The sequence below is a fragment of the Cynocephalus volans genome, chromosome 16 (assembly GCF_027409185.1).
Source record: "Cynocephalus volans isolate mCynVol1 chromosome 16, mCynVol1.pri, whole genome shotgun sequence".
Classification (NCBI taxonomy): domain Eukaryota; kingdom Metazoa; phylum Chordata; class Mammalia; order Dermoptera; family Cynocephalidae; genus Cynocephalus; species Cynocephalus volans.
This window is the reverse complement of record NC_084475.1, coordinates 49,114,629-49,141,712: the sequence shown is the minus strand read 5'-3', so window position 1 is coordinate 49,141,712 and position 27,084 is coordinate 49,114,629. Positions and strand designations below refer to the sequence as shown.

General features: G+C 38.2%; 1 protein-coding gene across 4 annotated transcripts in view; it reads right to left on the bottom strand.

Annotated features, from left to right (window-relative positions):
- KDM4C (lysine demethylase 4C) overlaps positions 1 to 27,084 on the bottom strand; it is a 371,099-nt gene that overhangs the window by 269,198 nt on the left and 74,817 nt on the right. For all 4 annotated transcript variants that reach the window (XR_010021850.1, XM_063080305.1, XM_063080306.1 and 1 more), the window contains exon 5: positions 9,385 to 9,578. Coding sequence is in view for 3 of the 4 variants with exons in the window: in XM_063080305.1 (XP_062936375.1) it covers positions 9,385 to 9,578 (194 nt within the window). In the remaining variant the exon portion in view is untranslated. The remainder of the gene's footprint in view (positions 1 to 9,384; positions 9,579 to 27,084) is intronic.

Here is a 27,084-nt window from a genome sequence, read left to right as displayed (position 1 = left end):
AGGTTAAATAAACAATTATTAATTCCAACAAACTAATATGTACTTGAGGGTATCCACTGATAGTCATTTTATTTGATGGTTTTGAAAGGATACAAAAAAGTATAAGACACATCCATGTCCTCAAAGAATTTAGAATTAGATACATACTTGAATGCCTGGCTATGGACCAGACACTCACTACACAAGGCAGACTAAAAAGGATAATTTATGCAAAAATTTCTGGGTATTCGTAGGCCTTCCCTCTCTTAAAGAACTATGTCATCTCAGAAATATATGTTGTAAAATAACATTCTAGAAACTTTATGCATTAGTCTTCAAATAAACGAATTAAGTAGTCACTGGGCGGGAGAGGTGAAGGGATGGAGTCACAACAATTGGCTATATTCAATTTGAGGTGCATCGTCTGTGGTTTCTCTCAAGCAACCTATAGAAATCTGTTATTCTCACTGACAACAGAAATATAGTAGCATTTCTAAAAGTTTCGAACAGTTTTTTGTAGCTTCTAAAATTTCCCATGTATGAGGCCAGTTCTAATCAAGGCAACACACAGGAGGCACGACTATTATTCCATAAACCAATTATGTAGTATTTATCCATAAGAAACTAAAAAAGAATATTATAGGAAGATCAATAAAGACTGAAAGAAGCGTGAAGCTGTGCATATATATAAAATTTGTGAAGCCTGGACCTACAGAGGAAGGATACATATGGCACAGCCTTCAGGAAGCTGAAAATCCCATTGGAAAACAAGACCAAAACTCACAAATCAATGAAATAAAAGTTCTAAGAGAACAGGACACAGTCAAGTGGTGATACTGAGAATTAGAGCCATATAGATTACTAGAAAAAAGAGCAATGTTGGTTCAAGCAACCAGAAAAATACAAATAACAGCTTTTAAAACTAATTTCCACCTACCGCCTGTGCTTTGGATAAGACTGATCAATCATTTGCTAGAAATGCTTTTACAATAACTTAAAGAAACATACATTTGAATAACTTAGACATCATATATCCCCACAGGACAGCTTTCCAAATCTTATAAAAAATGAATTAGCAGTCAGTTGGGGTAAGTTAATCAGCCCTCATAAGATTTTACGCAAAAACTTGAACATTTATTTTGGACTTTTCTGTGTCTTATAGATCTGTAGGAGACAGGGTTTTTTCCCTTGTGCAGAATAATTCAGGTAACTGCACTCAGCTTTTTATGGGAAACTACCTCCCACAAACACAAACGTGTAATTCTAATAGAGGCCTCATGCCTCTGCCCCCACCACCACCACCAAAGAGGCAGGCCCATGACCTTCCTACACTTGACCTCAGCAACTTATCTTACAGGTGCACACAGGATGCAAGCCAGGCCAATCCAGAGACCTTCCCCACGTGGGGCAGATTTTCTCTCTGGCAATTCGGCTGTGAAGATATATGACAGGGAGAAGAATGAAGGCAATACACCAAAAGAAGTGAAACCTAGGCTCCAGCACACCCTGGCAACTTCCAGTGGCTCCAGATGTTCTGGCCGTTCATGGCTATGTGAGCCAATGAATTCTCCTTTTTGGCTAAACTAGTTCATACTGAGTTTCTATGTCAAGGAGCAAAGACAATCTCAACAAAATAGTCTCAATCTAAAGAAATATAATATAGACATCATTTTATTAATAAATTAAAATAGATTCCAAGTAACACACAAAAAGGCATAAGAATTAATTTTAAAGTAAAAATCGGTTGCCCCACAATATTGGAAGACTGAGGAGGACTGTGTTATAGCCTTCAGAAGCTGGGCTCTGCCCCTCTTGTCCCAACCCTAACAGAGCCTTATCTCATAGGTTTGACAGATAAAGCACCCTTAACTCCTGACAGAGACTGACTAGCTTCTTTCAGTGTACTTTACTGAAGGGGACACAATGTAAAAAGGTGTGTAATGAAGAACTGCCACCTATTCCTTAGAGGGAGACAAACCCTTCTGTCAATGTAAAACTCACTTTTTCTAAAATGTGGAGTTTTATTTCTGACTTCAAGAAAATTTGCATGTAAAATATCTGAAAAACTAAGCTGAAGAGCTGGTCGGATAGCTTGGTTGAGTGTGATGCTGATAACACCAATGTCCAGGGTTCAATCCACCATGTACCAGCCAGCTGCCAAACAAAAAAAAAATCTGAAGTGCCAAATAAATGAAAGTGGGCCAGGGGTTTCTCCCACTCATACCTCCAAAGGTGCCTCCAGCCCCATAACTTATCAATTATCACAAGACTAGAATCTAGCCACAGTACTCCCTTCTGAAAATCTCTCTTATGCAATACTTTTGTCCCCCTAAAAATAAGAAGCACGTTTCTCTGTTAGTTCTACATAAAATCACATTAAAAGTTGATGGTGTAAAAAAGAAAGACAGGCAGGTTTTCTTCTCACCTATTCTTTCATCTTTACTCTTTCCTTTTCTCTTTAAAACTGTAGGAAAAGTCAGACAGATAAGAGTTCAAATCATACCTGCAAGACACATTATTAACTACATAAAACACTTAAAGCTCTAAGTCTCCAGGGCTGGCCGGTTAGCTCAGTTGGTTAGAGCGCCACCTTGTAACACCAAGATCAAGGGTTTGGATCTTTCTCCGTACAGGCCAACCGCCAAAAAGTTAAGTCTCAGCGTCCTCAATTTAAAAATGGGGCAAAAAAACTCCACCTGCCCGATACATTTGTTGCCTGGGTTGCCTGGGCTGATTTCTTACAGTGGTTAGCATGGTTCCTGGCACACATAAAAGGACTTCACTAAGTGAAAATGGAGTCACCAAAGACAAACAACACTCTTCACAACCCTACTCAAGTTCTACTCCTTGAAAAGTAAGCTTATAAAAAATAAATACACGGGGGCCGGCCCGTGGCTCACTCGGGAGAGTGTGGTGCTGATAACACCAAAGCCAAGGGTTCAGATCCCTATATAGAGATGGCCGGTTAGCTCACTCAGGAGAGCCTGGTGCTGACAACACGAAGGATTAAGATCCCCTTACCAGTCATCTTTTTAAAAAAAATATACATGGATATGCCTAAAAGTGATCAGAGTAACTTGTGCAGTTAATTTTATTAAAACTTTAAATTAAAAGTATTTCTAAAAGTTTTTTTTATTTAAAAGGCAAATTTCTCTAGGAAGAGTAAATAAAACTCAAAAGAAACACTGCTGATTCCACGAATATTTTTTCTAAACAAAACAGCAAAAGAATACAGCTTTTACTATTATCCAATTAGTCTTATCATTTGCAATTAGAACTTATTAGTGGATCTAAAGTTACTAAATAGAAAAATTAACAAGTAAGGGTTAGTATGACGTGTTGCTAATGCAACATATCATTAAATATTACCAAGCTGCCCAACCCCCAAAGTAAAGTTCTACTTTAGATTGTTTTAGCAAAAAAAACCCTCAAATAAGGTATTCCATCAGTAAGATTGTTCACTTAGTAAATGTTTATTGAGTGCCTACCATGTGCCCGGCTCATGCCAGATGCTGTGCCAGGCACTAGGGAAATGCTAGTGAGCAAGACTAATAGGGTTCCCACTCCGGGAGCTCACATTTCAATGTAGAAGATGTACATTAAACATGCTTAGGTCAATTTGGCATTGTGTAACTTGTTTATTCTTTTAAAATGTAAGACTTGGACTCTACAATTCAACAATAATCATATATCTAGTTATAAGTTAACAGATTCTCCTTTACTCAAAAGCGAGAAACAAGAAAGGGAGAAGAGAAAGAGCAGGAAGGGGTACGAGTAAGGCGGGTGGGAGAGTGGAGGGAAGCAAGAAGAGGCTAAGACAGACCCCAACGGGAGCAGCTCACCTCCTGGATTGGGCCATGCTGCTAGTTTATCCCAACTACATACACTGCAAAGATACTTTTTGCTTAAGCTGGGTTTCTGTAATTTAGAACTAAGAATCCTTATTAATATAAGATCTATGAGGTTCATGTTTAAAACACCTCATGCCATGCAGACATGTAATAAATATGAGGGCACTTCAAAAAGTTCATGAAAAAACAGAATTAATTGATGACACAACTCTTTTCATGAACATTGTGAAGACCCCTCTTATTTCTTATATGAATGTATTAAATGTTAGCACCTATTGAACACTTATGATACATCAAGAGCTGTGATGTGTGTTTTGTATACACGGTACGTTAATCCACAAAAGTACCTCTGAGGTAGGCACCAGAACCTTCTGAGTGTTTTAGGAGAGAAAATTGAGGCAGGGAGGTTATTTAATAATGGCTCAAGGTCACATACTCAGTAAAGAGTAATGCTACAAGTCAAAACTCAAGACTGGTGCAAAACCTGTGCTCTTAACTACTATACCACACTGAACAAACGATCTAATGAAAAAGCACTGAACTAAGTGTGTATCAATCCTAAATGATCTGACGCTTCTTATTTGCTACAAAGTATTTTAACAAAATCTCACAGTTTGTCGAATAAAATTTAACAAAGTCCAAAATGCTGCAGCCCATCCTTAATTTTTCCAAAAACACCCAGGAAAACCTTCCTTCGTGATTATAGATCTTTTTGTAGCTTAAGAGATGTCCTCTTATGCCTCACCTCTCTCATTTTCTACAGAGCAAATCTGAAAGTTTCTTATTCACTGTTTTTGAGCTGGTCTGAGAAAGGATTCAAGGTACCATCTGAATTCTGTATCCTCCAGCAATTAACCACTATCACACACGATGCTTGACAGGGACAATCACATTTTACTTATGCTTGACACTCCCACTTGTTACACATCATAGCAAGTTTCAGACTTTAAGTTACTACTAGGACCAAAAATTATTTATTTTCATGAAGTTACTAAAATAATACTAATTATGAATATTTGTATAGTACTTAACAGTTTACAAAGCACTTTTACATGCAGTATACCCCTGGACTCCCCTGGAAATACTATAAGTAGACCGAGAATAAATCATGCCTCCATTTTGGCAGTTAAAGAAACTCATGATGAAAGGAGTACAGTGATTTGCCCTAAGTCATTCCACTGGTAAGTGACAGATTGGGATTTTAAAACAGGTCTTCTGGCTCCCAAGTCAATATTCATTCCAAGAAAATAAATACTTTACCACTGACTGCCAACACAGTTTTCTATCTGCTTACTCTAAGGATTCTTTTTCCCTTAAACCTTTATGTCAGAAATGTTTAAATAAATCATCAGCTCCTCTAAAGTCTCTTCAATACAAACCTGTGTTCATGAGCACTTACTCGGCAAATCTGCCAGGCACAGGGGTAAAAATATATGTCTCAGGGCCTCCACCTGGAGCTAGATATATAGCTGCTTTGACTCTAAAATCACAGAAAACTTGGTATTCTTAATGGTTACATTTTAGACAAGAATCTTTGTAAAATGTTCTATATGTTTCCTTGCCTACCCTTAAACAGATTGATCCAAAACAATTTAACACTCTCCTGACTCAATAAAAGAATTCATTACAGGGCATCAATCCTATAGCCAGGCCCTGTGTGTTAAGGGCTGATGGTTCAATGGCAAAAAAACATGAAACCCAACTTCAAGGCATGCACAGGAAAGTTGGGGGGCCGTTGAGGGCGGACAAAGGGGGAAGGGGTAGTCACAACTGCTCCTATGATGCAAAAACAGGTGTCGAAGGTAGGGGTAACATATGGTCCAGAAGGTCTTCAGGCAATATCTAAGACATGTCTGTACAGATGACATGAAAGTAAGGAGGGAATCTCAGGAAATCTGTGCAATAATCATACCCAGAATACGGTACCTGAGGCTAGAACTGAAGAAGAAGGAGGAACAGATGCTAAATGCCAGCCCATCAGGCCAGAGAAGAGAAAAAGGACACACTGCAGGACAGATATGTCGAGCACAGGAGAAGCCATCCCCTGGAGAAAAGTAAAAGCAACTGTCCGAGAACGAAGGGTGGATGCAACTCGCCAGGAGAGGACAATCAGAAAAGGCAACCAGTACATGGACGTGCACACGCACATCCGGACCTTACACCCCTGGTCATCCTTGCATTTTAAGTAAAACTATAAAAGTAAAAAACATAGAGTCTTCCTATGACTCTGATCGCAAATCAAAGACTTACAGCACTGGAGGTCATTCTGTCTAGCCTTGTGATTTGTGGGTGAGGAAACTGAGGTGCACAGAAGTAGAGTTATTTGTCCAAAGCCATCCATATTAGTGGTGGAATAAGGACTAGAGCCCTGAATGTGGGTCCCTCGAGTCTAGCTCTGCCACACACACTGCAGACCTCCCAATGAATACATGAATATGTGTTGCTTCTTTCTACCACCTTTCAAAGCTAATTTCAAATATATCATAATGATTGCTAAAATTAATCTTAATGATAATAAAGTTTACTTCAAAACTATTTATGCTGATAATATAATCTTTCATAAATCTACAGGGACATATGCTTAGAGCTATTTATACCACTCTTTTCCTATAGTAGTTATCTTAGAATATGGAATGTAGATTAGCTGTCATAATTCACTGCTGTTTCTTTATTTTATCGTTATAAATAATGGTCAAGCTTAAAGATAATAGTGACAATAGAAATCTACCCTTAATGCAGGACCAGACCCTCCTCCCACAACCAGGCACACTGTGCCAACGTCTCAGGGACCACCCGGGGACCCAAGGCATGGAGTCGGGTATCAGACCTCCCTCCCCTCAACCAGGCACACCATGCCAGCACTTCGGGGCCCGACTGGGGACCCGAGGCATGGAGCAAGGGACCAGATCCCCTTCCCACAACCAGGCACACAGTGCCAGCACCTCAAGGCCTGCCCAGGGACCTGAGGGATGAAACCACGGACCGGACCCCCCCGACCCTCAAAACCAGGCACACTGCCAAGTGCAAAGGAGCATACCAAAAACATAACCTCCGTGGGGGTGGCCCGCCACAGCCACCACAATAACCATGGCTGTCGCAAAAGCAGCTTGATGCCACAACCACTACACAGATGGTCCGCCAGCCACTGGAGTGCATTGACACAAGGAGAGTCACCAGCAGAGAAAAAGAAAAGAAGAGGATGTCTCTCTCCACAAAGCCCATTCCAGAGTGACAGAAGCAGCATCTGCTCTACAATAATTTGGGGGGACTTGATCATACCTCTCAGCATTGGACAGATCATCTAGGCAACAAATCAACAGAGTAACCATTATATTTTCAGAAGGAGAGAAGAAATCTCGGGTAATTAGAGTGGGGAGGGAGAAGGGGAGGGGGTGAGAGTGGACAAGGGGCATAAAAAAATAAGTATTATGTGTAACAATATATATGCTAGTAACATTGATTTGATCAACATATCTCAATGTTGAACCCCCAAAATATGTATAATTGTGATTCAATAAAAGTTTTTTCAAAAAAAAAAAAGAAATCTACCCTTAATGCATATAATGAAGCCTATATGCTTAATAATGACTACAGTAATTAACTACTGAAAATATACATGCTGAGAGAAAGAAATACTTTGGAAATGAGCATAATTATTCTCACCCATGAACAGCAATGCTCTTTTCTAAAGACACAAGACTAGAATCAGTCTCATCCCTGACCAGAATATTCTTCTCTAAGAGATCTTTAGGACACAACATCAACCTGTTACCAAGAAAAGGAAAGACAAGACAATCATCTTTCTTAATAAGAAAGCAGAGATTCCATCTAAATTCTCCTAATACTAAAAACTCTAATGTCACAGGCATCTTCATTAATTAATTTCTAACAAATCTCCAGAAAAGTTTTGCTGCTAACTTTTCAGATTTCTTAAGCAAATTATAGTATATAGCTGCCTATATGCTAGATTTTACCAACATGCTGAATTCATCCATTTCATTTCATTTTTTTCCACACTGAAAGTGAGCGTCAGGAAAAGCGCTGAGAAACTGCCCAGGTGTCTATACATTGTTTAAAGTATTCTCCTACTCTCAAAGCTAAGTCCCAAAAGCACTAAAGGATGGCATTCCAACAGACTTTACAGTGGTGTTGAAGAAATTCAACAGACAGACATGCACAGGGCCTTAACTGTGTGCTCACAACTAGCTCTGGATAAATACCTGAGTAACAAATAATCCCATCACAATGTACTATCACCGAAGCCTCTCCAAGTAGTCCTAGAGCACCTATTAAAATGTTTAAGTTTGATTCATTTCATTAAGAGAGTAGAATGCCAAGAATTTATCAAATGAAACATACAAGTGAAGCATATTTTAAATAAAGTTTAACAGCTTCCCGCTAACTTTTCTTAGATCACCAAACTTCACTACCATCAGGAACTGCCTGGATTTATCTTATATGTCTTAAGATATTTGCCCTTCCATTTAAATGTCATTTTTATCATTAGGAACTTTTCTACATTTAAGTTTTTTGGAGAATTTTCCAACTTTACACTTCACCAAATGATAAAACCTCAAGGGGAAGTAATGGTGAGATGGAGACAGACATTATGCAATGTATTTCAACACTGGATCAACAGAACTTGAAAGGGGCCGTTATCTTCAAAAGGGAGGCAAGAGAGCTAGCGGGCTGGCACCAGCACCTGAAGAGCATCTTATCATGCTCACAACCATCAGAAACATCATATTTCCTGGGTTGTCAAGTAGATGCTTCGTACGATTCTGTTATCCTGCATGTATATGTATTATAGAAAATAGAACTGATATTTAAACTCTCTTAAGACTAAACAACGAAAACAAGCTGCAACATGAAACTGGCTGACCACAAAGGATACCACAGTGATAGTCAGGCTAATAATTAATTACGAATGGGTAGCCAGTATACCATATGATGCACTTTACAAAGGCACAACTTAAAATCATTGTTCAGAAACATGAGGGAAGAGGCTCACAAACACAAGAAATAGCAACTTAAGAATATTCATTAACATGAATATGATAATTTTCTTGTTCTTTTCCCCATACCATCATCCAAGGAGCACTAACAGGCCTCCTGATTCATCCCTCCTCTCCCTCTAGCCCCCCGCAACGAACGGAATTTGTCATTATTTAGAGGAAGCTGGACCAGAAGATCACAAAGATTCTTGAAACTCTACATAAAGGAAGTCACCTTCTTACTCCTATCTACTTCCCACATACCCTCCAATAAATGCTCAGAGAAGATGCCAAACAAATTCTTCAAGACTAAAATATCTATCAATCCCTGGCTCCCAAAATGGTCTCAGGGAGCTTTATATATACAAGTCACTGCTAGGTCTGTGGTTTCTAAGCAAAATCCTTGGCAGAGTAGAAGATAATTAATTACTACTGTCAAAAACTTCCTTAGAGCTCACATAAATCTGAATCTAACAAATCAAAGAATGAATTTTCTTCAATGTGTATAAAGCCCAAATTTCAAAACTCCAAAGCAAATGAATATTAAATGAGTAACTTGCCAAGACTTGGGCTCTCCAAAGTGGAGATAATTAATGCTGTAGAGGTCCATGTCCTCGGTGTGCCACGCGAATGTGGTTTTCCACATGCCAAAATAGAGATAAGGGGTATTTACACCCTCAATAGAAATACCACACTCTTCTTCAACCACATCCAAGACCGTGTTTAGGTGAGCTATATTCCACTCATCCACACCCTAGAACCAGGAGAAAGAAAGAGAGAAATCAAATATTAATAAACTAAGAAAGATAACATTTCCTATTCAAACTGCTATCTCCCAAAATTATTACACAGTATATTTCAATTTACTGAAAAATTAAAAATAAAGCAGTCATTATACAAGAGCCATATATATATCCACCCATTATTATTAATCCAAGATTACCACCAGCATAACGTGGTTCCATATAACTACTGGAATAAAATTATCCTGAATAACTTCCTGATCCTAAATGGACATGAAAGTTAAGGTCCCACTCCTCATTTGCTGTTAACAAAAAAAGTCACTAGCTCAAAGCAGATGATCTGCTGTGTGCTTTCCATCTTTGTCTTGGTCTTCTTGTTCGTTTTTTGCATATTAATTTAGAGGACAATGCAATCTCAGACATCATCTCAAGAAACCAGTAGCAAAATATATATTCTGTCATCCCTCTCTCATCCCTATCCATTTCAATGTTAGCATGTGATACATCATTTCCTAAAAATTTCACTATAATTATTAGAAAAACTCAGCACTATTCTAAACCACAGATCATTGTGCTTATACTGCTCCTTCAACTAAATATTAACCTCTTATATTGATGGGAAAATTTAAATACATAATGCCTGCTAAAAATACTTATCTTAACTTTGGTAAAACTGCTGTAATAATGTAGTTTTATAACAGTAACCCAACATGGCTGGTTATAGGAGAAGGAAGGCAGGAAGGAGGTCAGAGTCACTGGTATAAGAGTTAAGGTGATAGGAAAAGATTCTGGTCTTTTTAGAACTTATCAATCAATTATTAGTTCACAACTGCTTAGAAATTTTTACAAACTACATATTTTCCCATATACTTTTCTCATAATCAAATTCTAAATATCAGAGATTGTGCATTTTCCTATGCAATCTTGCAGAAACTGCAATGCCTTTAAATCCCTTTCAAACTCCTCGTGGTGCTATTAAAGAGGAGTATTCATTTATGTCTACTGAAATGGCCCTCTCCAATAACTATGCCAGTGGCCTCACATTTGACCACTTGCAACAATTCCCTTATACCCTGAAAGCTTTTAGGATTGTTCTGTTTTCATTTTGGTCTTTAAATGATTCTCTAATCAATGTGCTAATCTTATTTCCTTGGGTTAAGAAAATTATTGATAGAGCAGTTAATGAAGCTCTGCCTCAGGTAACTTAATTGAAAGTGCCAGAGAACATAATTTAATTCCCAAATTCCCCTAGTCACTCCATCTAACACTGAAGCCCCACACTGGAAAGTCTGCTACTTGAAAACTGGCCAAAGTAAGTCACTGTTAGGAGAAGATCCGAGGTTCCAACTTATGAGAACTCATAAAAGTTTAATCAAATTATGTAAAATATTTTATCTCATTCTATTTATAGTGATGCAGTCCCTTACCTCTAGTCCAATCAGACTTCAGTCCAATCACTCTAATAATAGAGTCCTATTTAAAAGTCATTACTGAAGCAGTGAATCTGAAGTAAGAAATGAGCACCATATTACAGGAACCGTTTTTAAACTGAATGAGCTTGCAAATTTAGACACCAACTATTCCTCTGAAATTCCTAAATGTGGAAACATCTAACTTTTGTTTCTGACTGATATTATCTTTCAAAAATAACCCAGGCTGAAGAATCCCTTGACATCCTAGACCTGTGGGTCTAAGGGGAAGAGGGTAGAACAAAGATTTAGCTGAAAAGACCCAGATTATAACCCCAGCTCTGCCAAGAGCTATAACCAAGACGAAAATCACAGAGCTTTTCTGAGCTTCAAGTCTTTCTTCATGAAAACGTGAGGGTTCGAGAACCTTCCCAGAAGTTACTCAAGAGTACTAAACAAGCTAATGGACATAAAACCTTTGGAAAACAAAACTTATTAAGTCTTAGAACTGATACAAGAAATATTCCTACTATTCTCTAGTAAATCTTACTGGAAGGCCTCCCAGAAACAACAGCCAACCATGTGAGAAATGATAATAAAATCCACTAAAATTCACTACTGAAGTTCTCCCCATTAATGGGTGAATAAAATGTTTTCAGCAGTTTCTTCTGGGCAAGGCAAGGTTTGTCATAATGCTGAAACTTAACCACTTTTGCTAAAGTCATATAATTTCAGTTAAGGAGTTGTGCAAATACAAAGAGTAACTGGTATTAACAGAGAGAGGTAAATCTTATTGCTTCAAAATTCATTTAATTTTTGTTCTTTACTATTGACTAAATTGGCTAACTGCCTTCAAGGACAGCCTCCACAAAGGGCTCTTCTGAAGAGTACCAGTTCTCCCTCACATATTAGACAAGGAATACACCTACTTTATCATTTAGGTGAAATGTTATACCTTATGCTACCTTATTAAACTACCCATACGTACATGCTACACATAGTCAAAACAATCCTATAAAATAGGTAATGTTATGACCAAATGAACAGATGAAAAAAAACTAATACTTCTAGCTAGTAGTAGGTGGTAATGATTAACCTAAATCTATATGACTCCTAGACCTCTTTGTTTTTAAATTTTAGGCTTCTAGTTCTGATCCTTTTAAAACATAACATATCGTCTTCTTTTCTCAGTATCAATTGTCAATAAAGATCCGAGGAACAAAAATTTAAGAGGGGCAAGCACACAGAGCTGTTGCATTCTTCGCACCCAACATGCAGACACCCTACACAAACACTGGCAAAGGTTATGATGCAAATGGATTCACCTGAGAGCTGGTGATAGAATTGATTTAGTGTAAAAGCAATCTCCAGAAAGACTCCACCTACAAATAAGCCCCACAATTAGAAGTCAGAATTCGCCAAACCATTCAAAGCTTAAAGCCACCAAGTCTCAGGACAAAGTCTGCACAGCAGCCCAAGACCACAGACAAATGTCTCTTCCCAGACTCTGTCCTCCTCTAACAAAGCTCTTCTAACAATATTCAGCAGGTGATAACTTCAGCTGACCTCCAGTGAGCAGTTTCTCCTCAGTTCCATCTGCCTTCACCCCAGTGACCCACTTGGCATCCCAGGCCTGTCCTGCTCCATTTGTCTATGTACCCTGCATCTGTTATCTGAAATCATTCACCACTGGACCATGATTTGTGCACATCTGTATAACTGAGAACTTTATCAAGGATCTTTCCTTTCAATCACTGTATCTTCCTCCTATCAGAAATTAGATGACAGTTTAAAAGAACTCCTAGATCTTCAATGACAGTTTAAAAGAACTCCTAGATCTCCTGACAACCAGAGTCAGGAGCTGTTTGAGGACCAAGGCATCCTGTACTCCCTCTGCAGGTGCTTCACTCTGTCACTGGAAGACTGAGGACAACAACGCAGCAACATGCCATGCTAGAAACTTCACCGAACAATGAGCCATTTCCACCTAACACACAGAGATAAGGCAAAAATCATAGACACTCAATTTCTCTTAAGATTTCCAGTATAACTTTAGCCCTACCACATGCCATGGTCAGAAAATCTGGCCCCTTTTTCTCCTCCTCCTAGACAGTCACGGTGGCCACAGATACCTCAAATGTTCTGAGAGGTTCTATTGGATGGAAGTCTGTTTAACTGCTTAATTCCACATTTCCCAAATAGTATTTGACCATGGAAGCTTGCTGATAAAACAAATTTACATCCCATAAAACAGTACTGTGTGGGACAACACATTGGGAGAAGGATTACAGTAGACAGATTCCTTAGCCCAAATGTAACTACAACAAAAAACAATTCTGGGCCTCATCAGAGATGGCATTTCAGAGCCCATGGTAGGGAGGGTGGTCAGCATCATGTTCCAAAGACCACATCAGGAAGTGAAGAGCTGAGCAATGACGCAGGTCCTATAGTCTAAGGTGCCCCAAGAGCCAGGCATGTAACATCAATGAGGGAAGTAGCCAGGTGTATGTCAAAAAAGGTGCATGTGTGTTGGGGGAGATGGGGATATTTGAAGATAATCTACTGTCCTGTCTAAAGGGGAGAGCAATTACTTGGTTCCTGCCTATTGCCACCATGGGGAATGATGCCGGATCTCCCGTTTTTTAGTGAATCCCAAAATTCAAATGGTGTGTAACACAAACCAACTTTTAAAACCATGTGGATTAAACAAAATACATTTGTGGCCACAGATGTGGCCACATTTGCAAAAAGATAACAGATATTAATTAAAGAGTTCATGCTTATAACAATAATTTAAGAGGGATAAAGAGAGCAGGAGTTTTGAAGACAGGATGTAAACACAAAATCAGTGATTGTAAGCTTCAGGCAGAGTAAACTACTATAACCCAATAATAGGTTTGCCCACCACTAAATAGTTTATCAGGTACTACATAAATCTGTCTAGTAACTGGAGTGAGACTGTACAGGTGGCACGAACCTAACAGTAATTGACTCTATATGCATGTTTTATCACCCTGTTCCTTCACTGTGTAGAAATTCAATATGCAAATGGTCAAAGAGATATAAACAAAGTAAAATGGAAAAATGCAAAGCCTGAATAATCATGAAAATTGAATAACAAACTCCAGAATAAGTGGATCTAGCACAGCCCTGAACAAAACTATGTGACTTCTTAAGAGGAGCCTCTGGGAGGCAGCAGAGTGATGAGGAGGCTGTGCTGGAGGTTCAGCCACTTGCAGGCCCATCTGCCAATCCCACAGGTGATGGTTCTATGAGCTGCAGCAAAGGTGACCTGGTAAAGCACTTGGCTTTGTCCACCAAGTACAACAGCTAGAATCACTTGCCCGTAAACACTAGAAGCTGCTACAGTGTCAACACTGAGGATGAAAAAGGCCCTGGATGACCAATAAAACATTTCCAACTGAAGAAACAAAACAGTCAAGGTTTTCTTCACTCTGTTTTATATATTTCAGAGGCTACTTTCTCATTTGTTTACACAAAAGCCAAGCTAGCCATAGAAAAACAGCTGGTAAATTGACAGACAGAGATCTTACTAATCATATTTTATGGCACCTTCATATAGTAAAAGAAAAGTCTATATAGCTCTTGTTCACCAAAATTAGTTCTACATCACTATCCTGTCACTCTCTCACTTGAGGCTTCCCACATCTTCACTGTCATCACTCCATATTCCATCCTTGACAAGTAAACACGCAAACCACATTTCTCTTCCTCCTGGTTTCCTGTCATCATCCTCAGCACTTTCAAATTAACCCCATGTGGCTGATTTCCAAACAAAGCTGTGAGCCAACAATACCAAGGTCAAGGGTTCAGATCCCCATACCAGCCAGGGGAGGGAGGGGGACAGAGGGAGGGGGTCAGAGGGAGAGGGGGAGGGGGAGAGGGGAAAAGAAAGAGAAAAAAAGCTCTGAGCCCCCATTTCTCTCCTGAGTTTCAGTGCACATGCTCAGCTCTAAGCTGGACTTGTAATGGCCAACGAAAACTTTTGAAATGTAAGAATTCACAGGGGAAAATATTACTTCATTAGAAAATTCAATTATTAAAAAAAAAAGATCCACTCACCTAGATGCTATAAGACCCTGAGAAAATACTAAAAGAATTTGTTAAAGATTCTACAGTTTCCAGGTCTACCCCTGACTCAAATTAGGCCATCAAAAAGAGTACACAGATGGAGCAGATTACCTGAGAAAATTCTAAAGGAATTTGTTAAAGATTCTAGTTTCCAGGTCTACCCCTGACTCAAAGTAGGCCATCAAAAAGAGTACACAGATGGAGCAGATTACAACACTTCTTCCACCATGAAAAAGTCATTACAAAGGTGTACATGGGTAGGTGGAAAAGTTTATGGAAAAACAAAATTAAAAGATAATATGGACTTTCTGAAGTACTCTCATACTTAGACGTTGTGCTCTTGGTCTTTCCAAGGACTGATACAGCTAGCACCCAGTGAAGTCGCCGTTCCCTAAGCTTACTAACTGCTAGCTGCAGACATCTCTTATACATAATATCATGACTTGTACTCCCATTGTTAGATAATTGAGAAGAAACAAGACAATGCATATAAAAATCTTTTTTTTTTTATTATTTTTTTATTATTTTTTTAAATTTTATTTTGTCGATATACATTGTAGCTGATTATTGCTCCCCATCACCAAAACCTCCCTCCCTTCTCCCTCCCCCCCTATAAAAATCTTTTAAAACTTAGTAAATAAGCTTTGAAAAAAAAGAACAGTAATATATTCTTTATACCCAACATCAATGAAAAAAGTAGCACCAAGTCCTGAACTTCTGTAGCTAATTAGTATCTATTTTATTACCACACATCTCAAAAGCAGTGGAATATTCTCCATGCTAGAAAAACCAAAACAAAACACCTTCATTTTACAGATGGATATAAGGTGCTCAGTAACTTACAGTCCTCCTTGTTTGAAATTTAGACAGTGCAACTGCCAGCACCAAGAAGCATGCCAAAAACATCTCCTCCATGTGGGTGGCCCACCACAGCCACCTCGATAACCATGGCTGCCGGAAGGCAGCTAGATGCCACAACCACAACGCAGATGGTCTGCCAGCCACTGGTGCGTTAACACAAGGAGAGTCACTGGCAGAGATAAAGGAAGAGGAATCTCTCTCCACAAAGCCCATTTCAGAGTGATGGAAGAGGCATCTGCTCTATGATAGTATTGGGGAACCTGATCACGGCTCTCAGCACTGTACAGATCATTTGGGCAGCAAATCAACAGAGTAACCATTATTCTTTCAGAAGGAGAGAAGAAATCTAGGATGATTAGAGGGGAGAGAGGGGAAGGAAAGGGGGATGGGGAAGGACTGGACAAGGGGCATAAATAAAAATTATGATTTGTAACAATATATATGCTAGTAATATTGATTTGATCAACATATCTCAATGTTGAACCCCCAAAACTTATATAATCAATTTTGATTCAATAAAAAATTTTTTTAAAAAAAAAGAAAATTAGACAGTGCTGTCAGTCTCCTCAGTAGCAAATGCATTGTCTCTCCAGCAAATCATAGCTCTTTGTAACCAATCTCTTTGTAAATAATGGCACTAGTTCCATTTTTATAACTTAGCATTTTGACATAGTGTTTGTCATTACCACATTACTGTGAGTATTTTTACTTAAAGCAAAAAATACCCATTTTTAAGTATTTTTTAAAAAGGCAAAATTATGCTTTTTCTCATTTAGCTCTTATCATCCCTTTCCATGACCCTTATCACAGCCCAGCCAGTATCTACTAGAGTACTATTTCAAACAAAAGACTGTCTACCAAACCTCCACTAATTTGCTGGTAACTTAGGGTACGGCTAATTTAAATTAACTGCCATGAAGTCATATGGCTGTAAAAAAAGCCCTTGAAGTTTTAAAGGTAATGCACATGAAGAAAGAAAAATAAAATTTAGTTAGTTCTTTACAGATTTCAAAATCCAGTACATTTCACACTATAATGTGTGGAATATACTATAAAGCATATGTACTTCACAGGGCCTGGTTTTCCAAAGCCTTGCAGTTTCAAATATTGACCTTGCAAGGACAGGAAATTTCCCTCAGGCTATAAGTCTCTGTTGCAAGATAAGAATTGTGGCACAGCAGGCTGCTGGCTCAAAGACAGACTAGTTACTGACTGTTATATAAAGATACTGAGAAGTTGCTATAGGAAGGAATGTTTGCTAAGATCAAACTGTTGTTGATAAGACCACTTAATTGTCTACTGGAATGTCATCTGGCTTGTTTCACTGAAAGTTACCAGCCTATATTGTTAAACTATAACCCCACCTTTATTCTCTTCCTGTAACTTCCTGGTCTGGAAAATAAATGCAGGAAGAGAACCCCAATTCAGCGTTAATTTCCCAAGGAAGGGTTGCCTCTCACTGGAGGGTGCCTGGGAAGTTAACCTCTTTGGGGCCTCTCACTGCTCAGAAGAGATGGGCTTTAAGTAATCCTTTCATCTCTGTCACCCAGGGGAAGTGGAATGACAAATCTGTGGGGGGCGAAGCAACGCAAAGCAACAATAATGTGTAGTCTTTTCTCAACAAAAAGAAAATTGTGCCTTTCAATAACTAAAATGAAAGCTCTGGTTCATATTTTAAAATAGTCTAGTGAGGATTTCTTTAGGATTTTTACACAATAAGAATAAAATCAGAATTCATTCTGCTTTAAAGTTAATTACAATGTTTGATGATAGCTCTTTTTAATTCTTCCCTTCCATAAAAATGTCTTACATTCTCTTCTTTTAACTTATCTACTGTTTACTTTTAAAAGAGTCCTATTTTCCTTTTTTGCATTTTTATACATCAAATACCCAAATAGCGTGCTTTGTTTTTTTTCCTAGAATTCTAGACAATAACCAACATAGAGCAAGTTTTGAAAGAAACAAAAAAATTCTGCAACAAAAGTGCCATATAAAAAGATAGACTGTTCACTTTAAAGGTAAATATGAGTATGAAAAGACAAAGAAGAAAAATGGGGAAAATTTCCAGTCAAGTAAGAGATTGCAGAGACATTGGGATTCCTGCCTTGAGTCTAAACCATTGAGTGTTTGAGGCTGATGAAGCCCCTGGTTCCAGGATAAGTAACCCCCAATCCATTTGGATTTGGAAATTTTCCACAAATTAAAATCAAGCCTAAGCATACAACTAAAAATCACCACACATACAGAGAGGAAGCCAAGACTGGATGAAACTAGCAGAAACTACTAGCAAATCATTTAGATCCTCCCCCCAGCTCCTCCTACCCTCCCCCAAATAGGATAGCCAACATTGAATTGTCGGAGAGAGACTAAAGAAAATGAAATGTTTAATGAAATTTAAAAATGGAATCACAGAAACAAACAAGTAAAATAAACTGTCCAATTTACAGGAAGGGGTGAACTTTTAGAAAAAGAAATATATTATCATTAAACTAAAAACTCAATGAAAGGGTTAAAGGAGAGAACTAGTTAACCAGGAGATAAAATTTAAGATATTTACACAGTGTAGTACAGAAGGACAATGAGACAGAAAATCCAAAAGGTAAGTTAAGCAATACTGAGGATAGAAGTATATCTAAGATTCTAAGACAGAATCTAATCAGATAATAATATGGACCACAAAAAACATATTGTTGGGGTGGGGGGGAATCAAAGCCCCAGACGACTATGTAAAGTGATACTATTTTTAGTAATGTCAAAACTAAGACAAAATAAATATATTGTTTTAAAATGTTAAGGGACGCCCCAACCCCTACCGACCTTAACATATGCATTCTGCTTCTGTACAAATCGCTTGCTAAAATAAATGGGGGAATAAACAGAGTAGCATAGCCAACGCCATTTTAGGCTGGAAAGTCCCTATGGGGAATCCAGGGTGGGGAGGGGCAACAGGGCTAACCGCAAAATTAGCTTATGTACCGCTGGCTTGCTTGCATTGGCTAGATTGTGTCAGGCGGGAAAAATTCCCACCTAGCTAAAAATAAAGTTGTGAGAAGCTTCAACTCCAGGCTGCGCACTTCGATTGGCCTGCATAGCCCTGGCTGCCAGAAATAAACTCTTTTCCTTTTCCTATCACCCGGTTCTCGTGGGCAAATTTCTTTTACCCGTCGGATGTTGGCCATAACAAAAATATATACATGCGTGAGAAAACTATTTCTTACAAGGTGAGAAGTCACACAAAATTCAGGTCATCTTGGGATGGTGGGGGAGGGGAGCAGGGAAGGAGTAGAAAGACCAGTCCACGAGCAGGATTGTTAGTATTCTCACTGTTGACTGCATGTAGGTTTGGAGTATTCAATGTATCATTATGCTTTAACACTTAAATATATTGCATATTTATAATCAGAAATTACATCTCAAAAAGATTATAAAGAAAGAAATCATGGAAAAGAGACTATCTCTTAAATCACATCCAACGACACCACTGTTGTCCTCGCACCTCACATGGCAGGATCTTGCTGACAAGAAGATGATGATATATTTCTTCAAAACAGCAGTGGCATTTTCTTAAGCAGTAACCCCTCAACAAACATCTTTCATGATTCTGACGTGATAAAGAGTATAAACTGCTGGGCTGCAGGATGAACTTAACTTACAATGACAACTGCAAAACAGAATTCCTCAAAGTTCTCTTGGTCAGAATCAGCCACTTAATATCTCATTACAGCCTCAGAATTGTTGTCCTGTTTTGCTTTAAAATTCTCACTGGCAGCAGCTAGCATTTATTCAGCACATACCATGGAGTATAAGGTGTTTTATTTATGTCACCTCATTTTATCCTGTGAGATGGACAATACTATCAACTATTTTCAACACCACTTTATAGATAAGGGAACTGCAGCAAAGACAGGTAACTTGCCCAAGATCCCACAGCACATAATCACAAAGCCAGGTTGCAACGGCAAGGATGAAACACTCTAACACACACCAGCTCTACTGTTTCTGAAGCCATGTGGCCAAACAATGAGCCAGAAAGCCAACTCTGAACTGCACACTTTTTACAGAATCTAGGAGGGACAAACTTCCCTGTATCTCCAATACCTAGAAAGGAAAATCAGTAATTTGGTAATCATGTTTTCTGTTTTCTATTTTTTTAAAGGACTACCTTTCAAGAAGACAACTTAGAAATACTAGCATAGGCCAAATATGGGATTCATGGATCCATTCACACTCATTCATTCTATTTTTTTAAAATCTATTTTTAAAAAATGCAGACATGACTTTTATTTTTAATAAATTATGTATTTTAAAATTCTCTTTTAAGAAAATGTATTATTTTTTAAAATAACAGTAAAGAGAATTGTTAACTTTATTTTACACATCTACACAAGACACTTGCAGAAAATTCTAAACGGAACCTGAACCATATGAAGCCCTGCTCTCCTTTAAAGCGAATCAATTATGTCAACATTTAATAAAATGGTAAAAGCCAGTGCTCAGAACCTTACAACTTATTTTTATATATAGGAAATTTAAAACACAATAATCTTAGATTGTATTCATATTTTCTAGACTACTCATATTAACCCCATTGACTCATTCACCTTTTTAAACTGTGTTATACTGCTGTATAACACAGCATTTCAAAATTGTGACATCTTGGGCTGGCCCATGGCTCACTCGGGTCAGTGTGGTTCTGACAACGCCAAGGCCATGGGTTCGGATCCCATATAGGGATGGCCGGTTAGCTCACTGGGTGAGCATGGTGCTGACAACACCAAGTTAAGGGTTAAGATCCCCTTACCGGTCATCTTTTTAAAAAAAAAAAAAAAAAAAAAATTGTGACATCTTATGATAAACTCTTATGGCAGAGATTGCCTCAGTATCTATTTTTACCTTCCTTGCTAACAGAGCCCCACTTGGGTTTTTTGGGTTTCTTTTTTTTTTTTTCTTTTTTTTTTTTGCAGCTGGCCAGACAGGGATCTGAACCCTCAACCTTGGTGTTATAACATGGTGTTCTAACCAACTGAGCTAAACAGCCAGCAACCCCACCCCCACCCCCACCCAGGACCCCATTTAATTGAAAGAACAATGTGGCTGGATAAAATCTGTATTTCCAGCTTCCTGCGCAGCTAAGGATAGCCATGGTAGAGCTCTGAAGGGGCTGCCTCAACAGAGACAAGCCCTTCATGCCCTTTGCCCTGCCTTCCTCTTCCTTCCACTAGGACAGCATGAGGATAAGTGTCTCATCATAAAGACAGCAGAAAAAATAGGAAGGAGTACAGGTCCATGACAACAGCATTGAACCAACACACTAACTGACCTTAGACTATCTGCCTCAAATTCTTATATGAAAGAAAACTAAATACCCAATTTGTTTCAGCCATTGATTCTGAGATCTCTATTACTGGCAGCGAAATAACGTCAAACTGATGTACTTCCTTCTTACTAAACAAATCCGCTGGTCCCTACTTCCTCCGTTCACTAGTTGATTAAAGTAAGAAAGTCACATATCAGAGTCTGTGACATTAATGTTATCCTACAAAAGGAAAAGTGGAAGCCACTTAGCTTTTGAATGGTACCAAAGTATGGGCTGGACTTCGGCTCTTTCTCAACCACTAGAAAATCCCAATTTAGATAAAGAATATATCCATCCCTCCTAACTCCTCTATAAAACTCTCTGTGCAGTTTCTTCTATTTTTCCCAGTTTGTTTTTTCCACCTTGCTTCATTTCTCTACTGCTGCTATTTCTAATTTAAAGCAATTTCAGATTTAACACACTCTTAACACTTGCCAGAGGGCTGGTACTGCTGAGCTTCCCTTTCGCTTTTCATAAGGAACAACAACCTAAGGTGTTTCCAATGGTCTCATTTCCATTCTCCACAGTGTAAAATTTTGGAGCACAACATTATTCCTTCAATGAAAACGGAAAACTAACAATAATTTTCTTGAATATTAAACTATATTTTCTCATTGTAGAATATTTGGAAAATAAGTTTTAAAAAATCAAACATAAAGCTGCAAACAAGAGAAAACCACTTTATCATTTTAGTGACACCTTTCTCTAAAAAATTTTTTAATTGGAATATAATTAGAATTACACTGCTAGAATTCACTCTGCTCCAGTGACCCCCACAAGCCCATTGACAGGTGGGGACTTATTTTGAGCAACCCATGCTAGACAGCTGTTGTGTGGAAAAGCAGCTCCCTGACCTTCCCCCCATCTCAGCCAGACCTGCTGCTCTCTGCCCTTGGATGATTTATAAAGACTGTATACACAATACTGGAAATCCGGTGTGGGCACTCCAAGATCTTTGAGGTATATCTATACATGGTTAACCTGGTTTACTCACTCACCACTGTATTATGAACACAGTCCTAACATTTATCTTATTGCATATGTACTTCATGACTATAACAATTTGTTTCACTATATTCTTTTGTGACATATACATTTTACATTCTTTGTTATAATAAAATAAGAAACACTGAAAAATCATTTTGGTGCATAAACATTGGCCCATATTTCCAATCATTTTTAAAACTTTTCAGAAGCAGAAGTCATAGATCAATGGCTTCTTTTTGACAAGAGTTACTTGAATCTTTCTGCTTTGTTTATTAAAAAACATTTATTGTCATATCTTTTAAAAATTGTAATAAAGATGAAATCTAGATTATCTTCATCTTCCTTTTAATGAAAACAGGGAAGAATGGGTCCAAAGCAGGAACAGGGCTTTAAATATACATGCCTTATCAAAGTCCTTTTGTAAACCTGTAGCCAAGGCTGGCCACAGGGGAAACTCCCTTCTGACCAGTGATGATCTTGACAGACACTAATCCAAGAGACGAAGAGTTCCAGAGCACACATGTAATTCAATGCTCTAACCATCCTTCCTGGTGACCGTCAGAGAGAATAGGAAAAGAGGTTTCCAAGCTCTGCCATTAAGTAGGGGTCATCTAGGATAAATCCTAACATTTCAGTCTGAACTTTATCATCTGTAAATGTGTTGACTCTATCAGACAATCTCCAAGATTCCTTCCAGCTGAAATCATCAATGATTTTATGGTCACCAACCAAATTCAGCAATGAAACAGGTTTTTCACCTCTGGGTTTCACGTTCCTTCCCCTTCAGTCAGTCTCACCAATGCTTCCCTAACATTTTCCTGCAGATATCCGCCCTCCAGGCAAACTGACATCCAGTACTCATGGGACACCCTGAGCATCCCCAGCCCACACCGTGCTCACCATGTCTGATGCCCACAATGCTCTGTATTCTCACCACAACCTTGTGGATCATGCCAGTCCCCAGGAATCTTCACCTCTCTATGCTCCCACTGTGTGGAGTATTCACACCACCTATGGGACCTCTGTCCACACTGTGTGTTATTTATCCTTTAAGGAAGCCACTCATGACTCTCCGGCTAACCAGGAAGCACCATGCACAGGCGAACACCGCTACTCCCAACACTTCACACATCCCCACAGACCATTCAGAGAGGTACTTACTCCACAATGTTTTGTTGGCTTATCAATTTGGCACTTTATTAAACATTGAAGAACAGTTCAGTTGTGAAGTTTACCAGTTGAGAGGTAAAGAGAAAGGTTAAAATAGAAATGACCAATTGTACCCATATCCTATCCATCCCAATTTTCTTTTATATCATTTCTGACGTAATATAAGATAGTCTATGCCTGAACATTCCAAGTTCAGCAGTTCCTTACTGCAAGTGGCAGCCCAACCTGATCTGGGGCAGATGTAGTCCTTAGAAAGTTGAATTCCAGAAATAGACTTATTTTCTCCACAGAGATCACAAAAGAGCAACCATAATATGCTAGCAGATAATGAGTTTTGATTAACTAGAAGCCTTTTTCACAGACCTAAAATCTGAAAATCATGATTCGACAGGTCAATAGCTCTCTCTTTGCATCAAAACATGTCTAGAATGATGACATGTTTGCCTTGGATGTGAAATTTAGGGACTTAATGTTCTGGCTTCAAATTATTTATTTCAGGATAAATGATATTCTGATATGATAAAAATACAAAACAGAAAGGAACTCCCCTGGTGACTCAAACAGTTTAAACTGTTCTACCTCATTTGGAAACCCACAGCCTTAGATAAATTTGTTGTCCAAGAGCACCATCTGGTGGATGAAAGTATTTAAGATACCCCATTGTGGGAAGAAGGGGGGAAATGTCATCTACAGGCTAAATGCCATTAAAAATAAACTCTTGGTATGAACAGATGCCCATGCCTTAGCCAAAGGATCTCTTATAAAGGGGCTCTTGATTTGACAAAATTCTAATATACAATAAATCTAGAACTCACAAAAATTCACTATCAAAGAAGTCAATTTACCTTCTTGAAGAAATGTTGCTATCATAAACATTTTTAAGCTGGAAGGAACCTCAGTGAGTAGTTAGTTCAACCCCTCCCCTTTGCAGATAAAGACTCTGAGGCAAAGACAGAGCTTTCATGAAAGTCACAATCAGGGATGGCAGGCATTAATTATATAAACAAATATTCTGTGCTGTTTAATATCACCTCCTATCTCAAGAGGCTATAGAGGAAAAACAGAAAATGAGGTAGTCAGCATTGGTGGTCAAATGCCACTCTCTCTGGTTAGCGATGATCTGGCCACCCCACTATGGACTGTGCCCTAACCCACACTGATCGACACACAACAAGGAACTGTCATAGTCTCCTGCCTCCAGTGTCCACCTACACCCACCTCTGCATGTTTGATTCATCTGCTCTTCTCTGCCCATGAAAATCACCCAACTAATAAAAACAGTGCAAATAAGATAAATTTTCAATCCTGTTGAACATCTATCATCATGGGAAAGCATTCACAGTGTGTTAAAAGGGGTGGGGGGAAAGACAAGACCAAACTATGTTCATTATACCACATCTGTTATAAAAAAAAAAAAATTATGGAGTGTTACATAGAGAAAAAACATTGAAAGAAAATATAATAAACCTTTTTGACAGTTATCTCTGAGTGCCAGAATTATGAGTGATTTTAATTTTCTCTCTTGTATAGCACTTCAACTTTTTTTCATATTTAACATTTATATTAACAAAAAAAATTTTCCTTAAGACTATGACAAAAACTGAAGAAGGAAAATGGAAAGAGGACCTCACCCATCTTTTTACCCAGTACAGGCACAACACAAAAAATTTTCACCAGCTCTCAAGGAGAAATATACACCACCGTTGACCGTTCAACAACATCAGTTTGAACTGTGTGGGTCCACTTACATGTGGATTTTTTCTCTTCCTTACGATTTTATTAATAACACTTTTTCTCTAGCTTATTTTATCATAAGAATACAGTATACAGAAAATTTACAGTATACAATACATATACAAAATATGTGTCAATTGAATGTTTATGTAATCATTAAGACTTCCAGTCAACAGCAGGCTATTAATAGTTAAGTTTTTGGGGAGTCAAAAGTTATATGCAGATTTTCAGGTGCACAGGGGGTGGGCACCCCTGCATTGTTCAGGGTCTACTGTATAAGACAATTATATTTTTATCTTTTAGATTTGCCACAATATTTATCAAACTGTTTTGAATTTTCTATGACTTGTTCATTAATAAATACACAAAGATTGACAAAAGCAATAGGCTAGCAAATCAATATTAAAGAAAAATCCTGGAAATACAATTTCTTTATATTATTTCATATATTTTGAGATGGAGATATGTGAGTTGACATGCTAAGTCTGTTCTCCACTTATAAATTTTTGCCTGATTTACATGACAAAATACATGGCATGATGTTCCCCAATGAAGTCTACAGCTTCCATTTGAAGAACCATTGTCTCTGAATGTGATTGGTTCTGAGAAACATATCAGGGATGCAGTGGCCTGAAGTTCAATAAACAAGCATACAGCACTGTTACCTTGCTTCAAGATCTTTGCATCATCTATGTACAATGATATCAGAGAAGTCATCTTTTGCTAAAAATCTTATGGCAGCAATTTTCAAAGAGTTGTCTGGGGAATCACTGGAAGACGCCCAGATCCTGTCAGAGGGTCTCTGACATCAAAAGTACTTTTATGACTATGTCAGACATGATTTGTCTTTTTCACTCTCATTCTCATGAGAGTGGAAAATGGAGCTTCCCAGAGGCTACATGACACGTGACATCACAACAGATTAAACACAGAAGCAAATACAAGAATCCAGCAGTCTTCTATTAAACTAGACACAAGAGATTTTTTTTAAATATAATATAATATAACTCTACTTACTAAATTTTTTGTTTTGGAAAACATAGTCATCTTTTATAAAAATATTTATGTTGATATGTAATGAATTAAGTATTTTTAAATATTCTCACTTTTAATTCCTAATACAATAAACAATAGATAGATATAACTTACTTAAATAAAAGCTCTTTGAGGTTCACAATAACAACTAACAGTGTAATGGGGTCCTGAGACTGAGCACTTTGGAAACACTGTCTCAGCTGTTACTAGTGTTCAGGAAAATGCACACTGGGGAAGGTCACTTGAACCCCTCCCTCATCCTCCTCAGCTAAAGCACTTTCCAAGCCTCTTGCTGTAACCAGTCCACCTTGTAGTCTGTTATAAGATTACACTTTCTAAAGCATGACTCTGGGCCTGGCCAGTTGTAGAGCACAGCCTTACAACACCAAGATCATGGGTTCGGATCCCCATACTGGCCAGCCACAAAAAAATAAAATAATATAAAGCATGATTCTGATCCTATCACTTCCCTACTAAAATAATCTCAAAGAGTTCTTCAAGATAAACAGAAAACTACCAAAATCATTTGAGAAACTCTACATTCTGGCCCCAGGCTATTTTTTCCAATGCCATGCACTCATTAGTTCTACAATTAGGTGCATTCTTTGCAGCAGACACTATGTTACGGATTGGGGGCTAGAGAGATTATTAGAAATTATACATGCCATCACTGGACTCAGAGTCTACTGCAGAAGAAATAGTCACATAAATACATGTATCCTTCATTTTCTGTATTCATTCTCCAAATATCTGCTGTAATAATATAACTTTTTAACCCCAAATTCACTTGTCCAAATCAAAAACTCTCCGTAATGACATCCACCAACAGAATCGTTTCAGTTGTATACAAATCTAAGGGAAAATAGACTACAG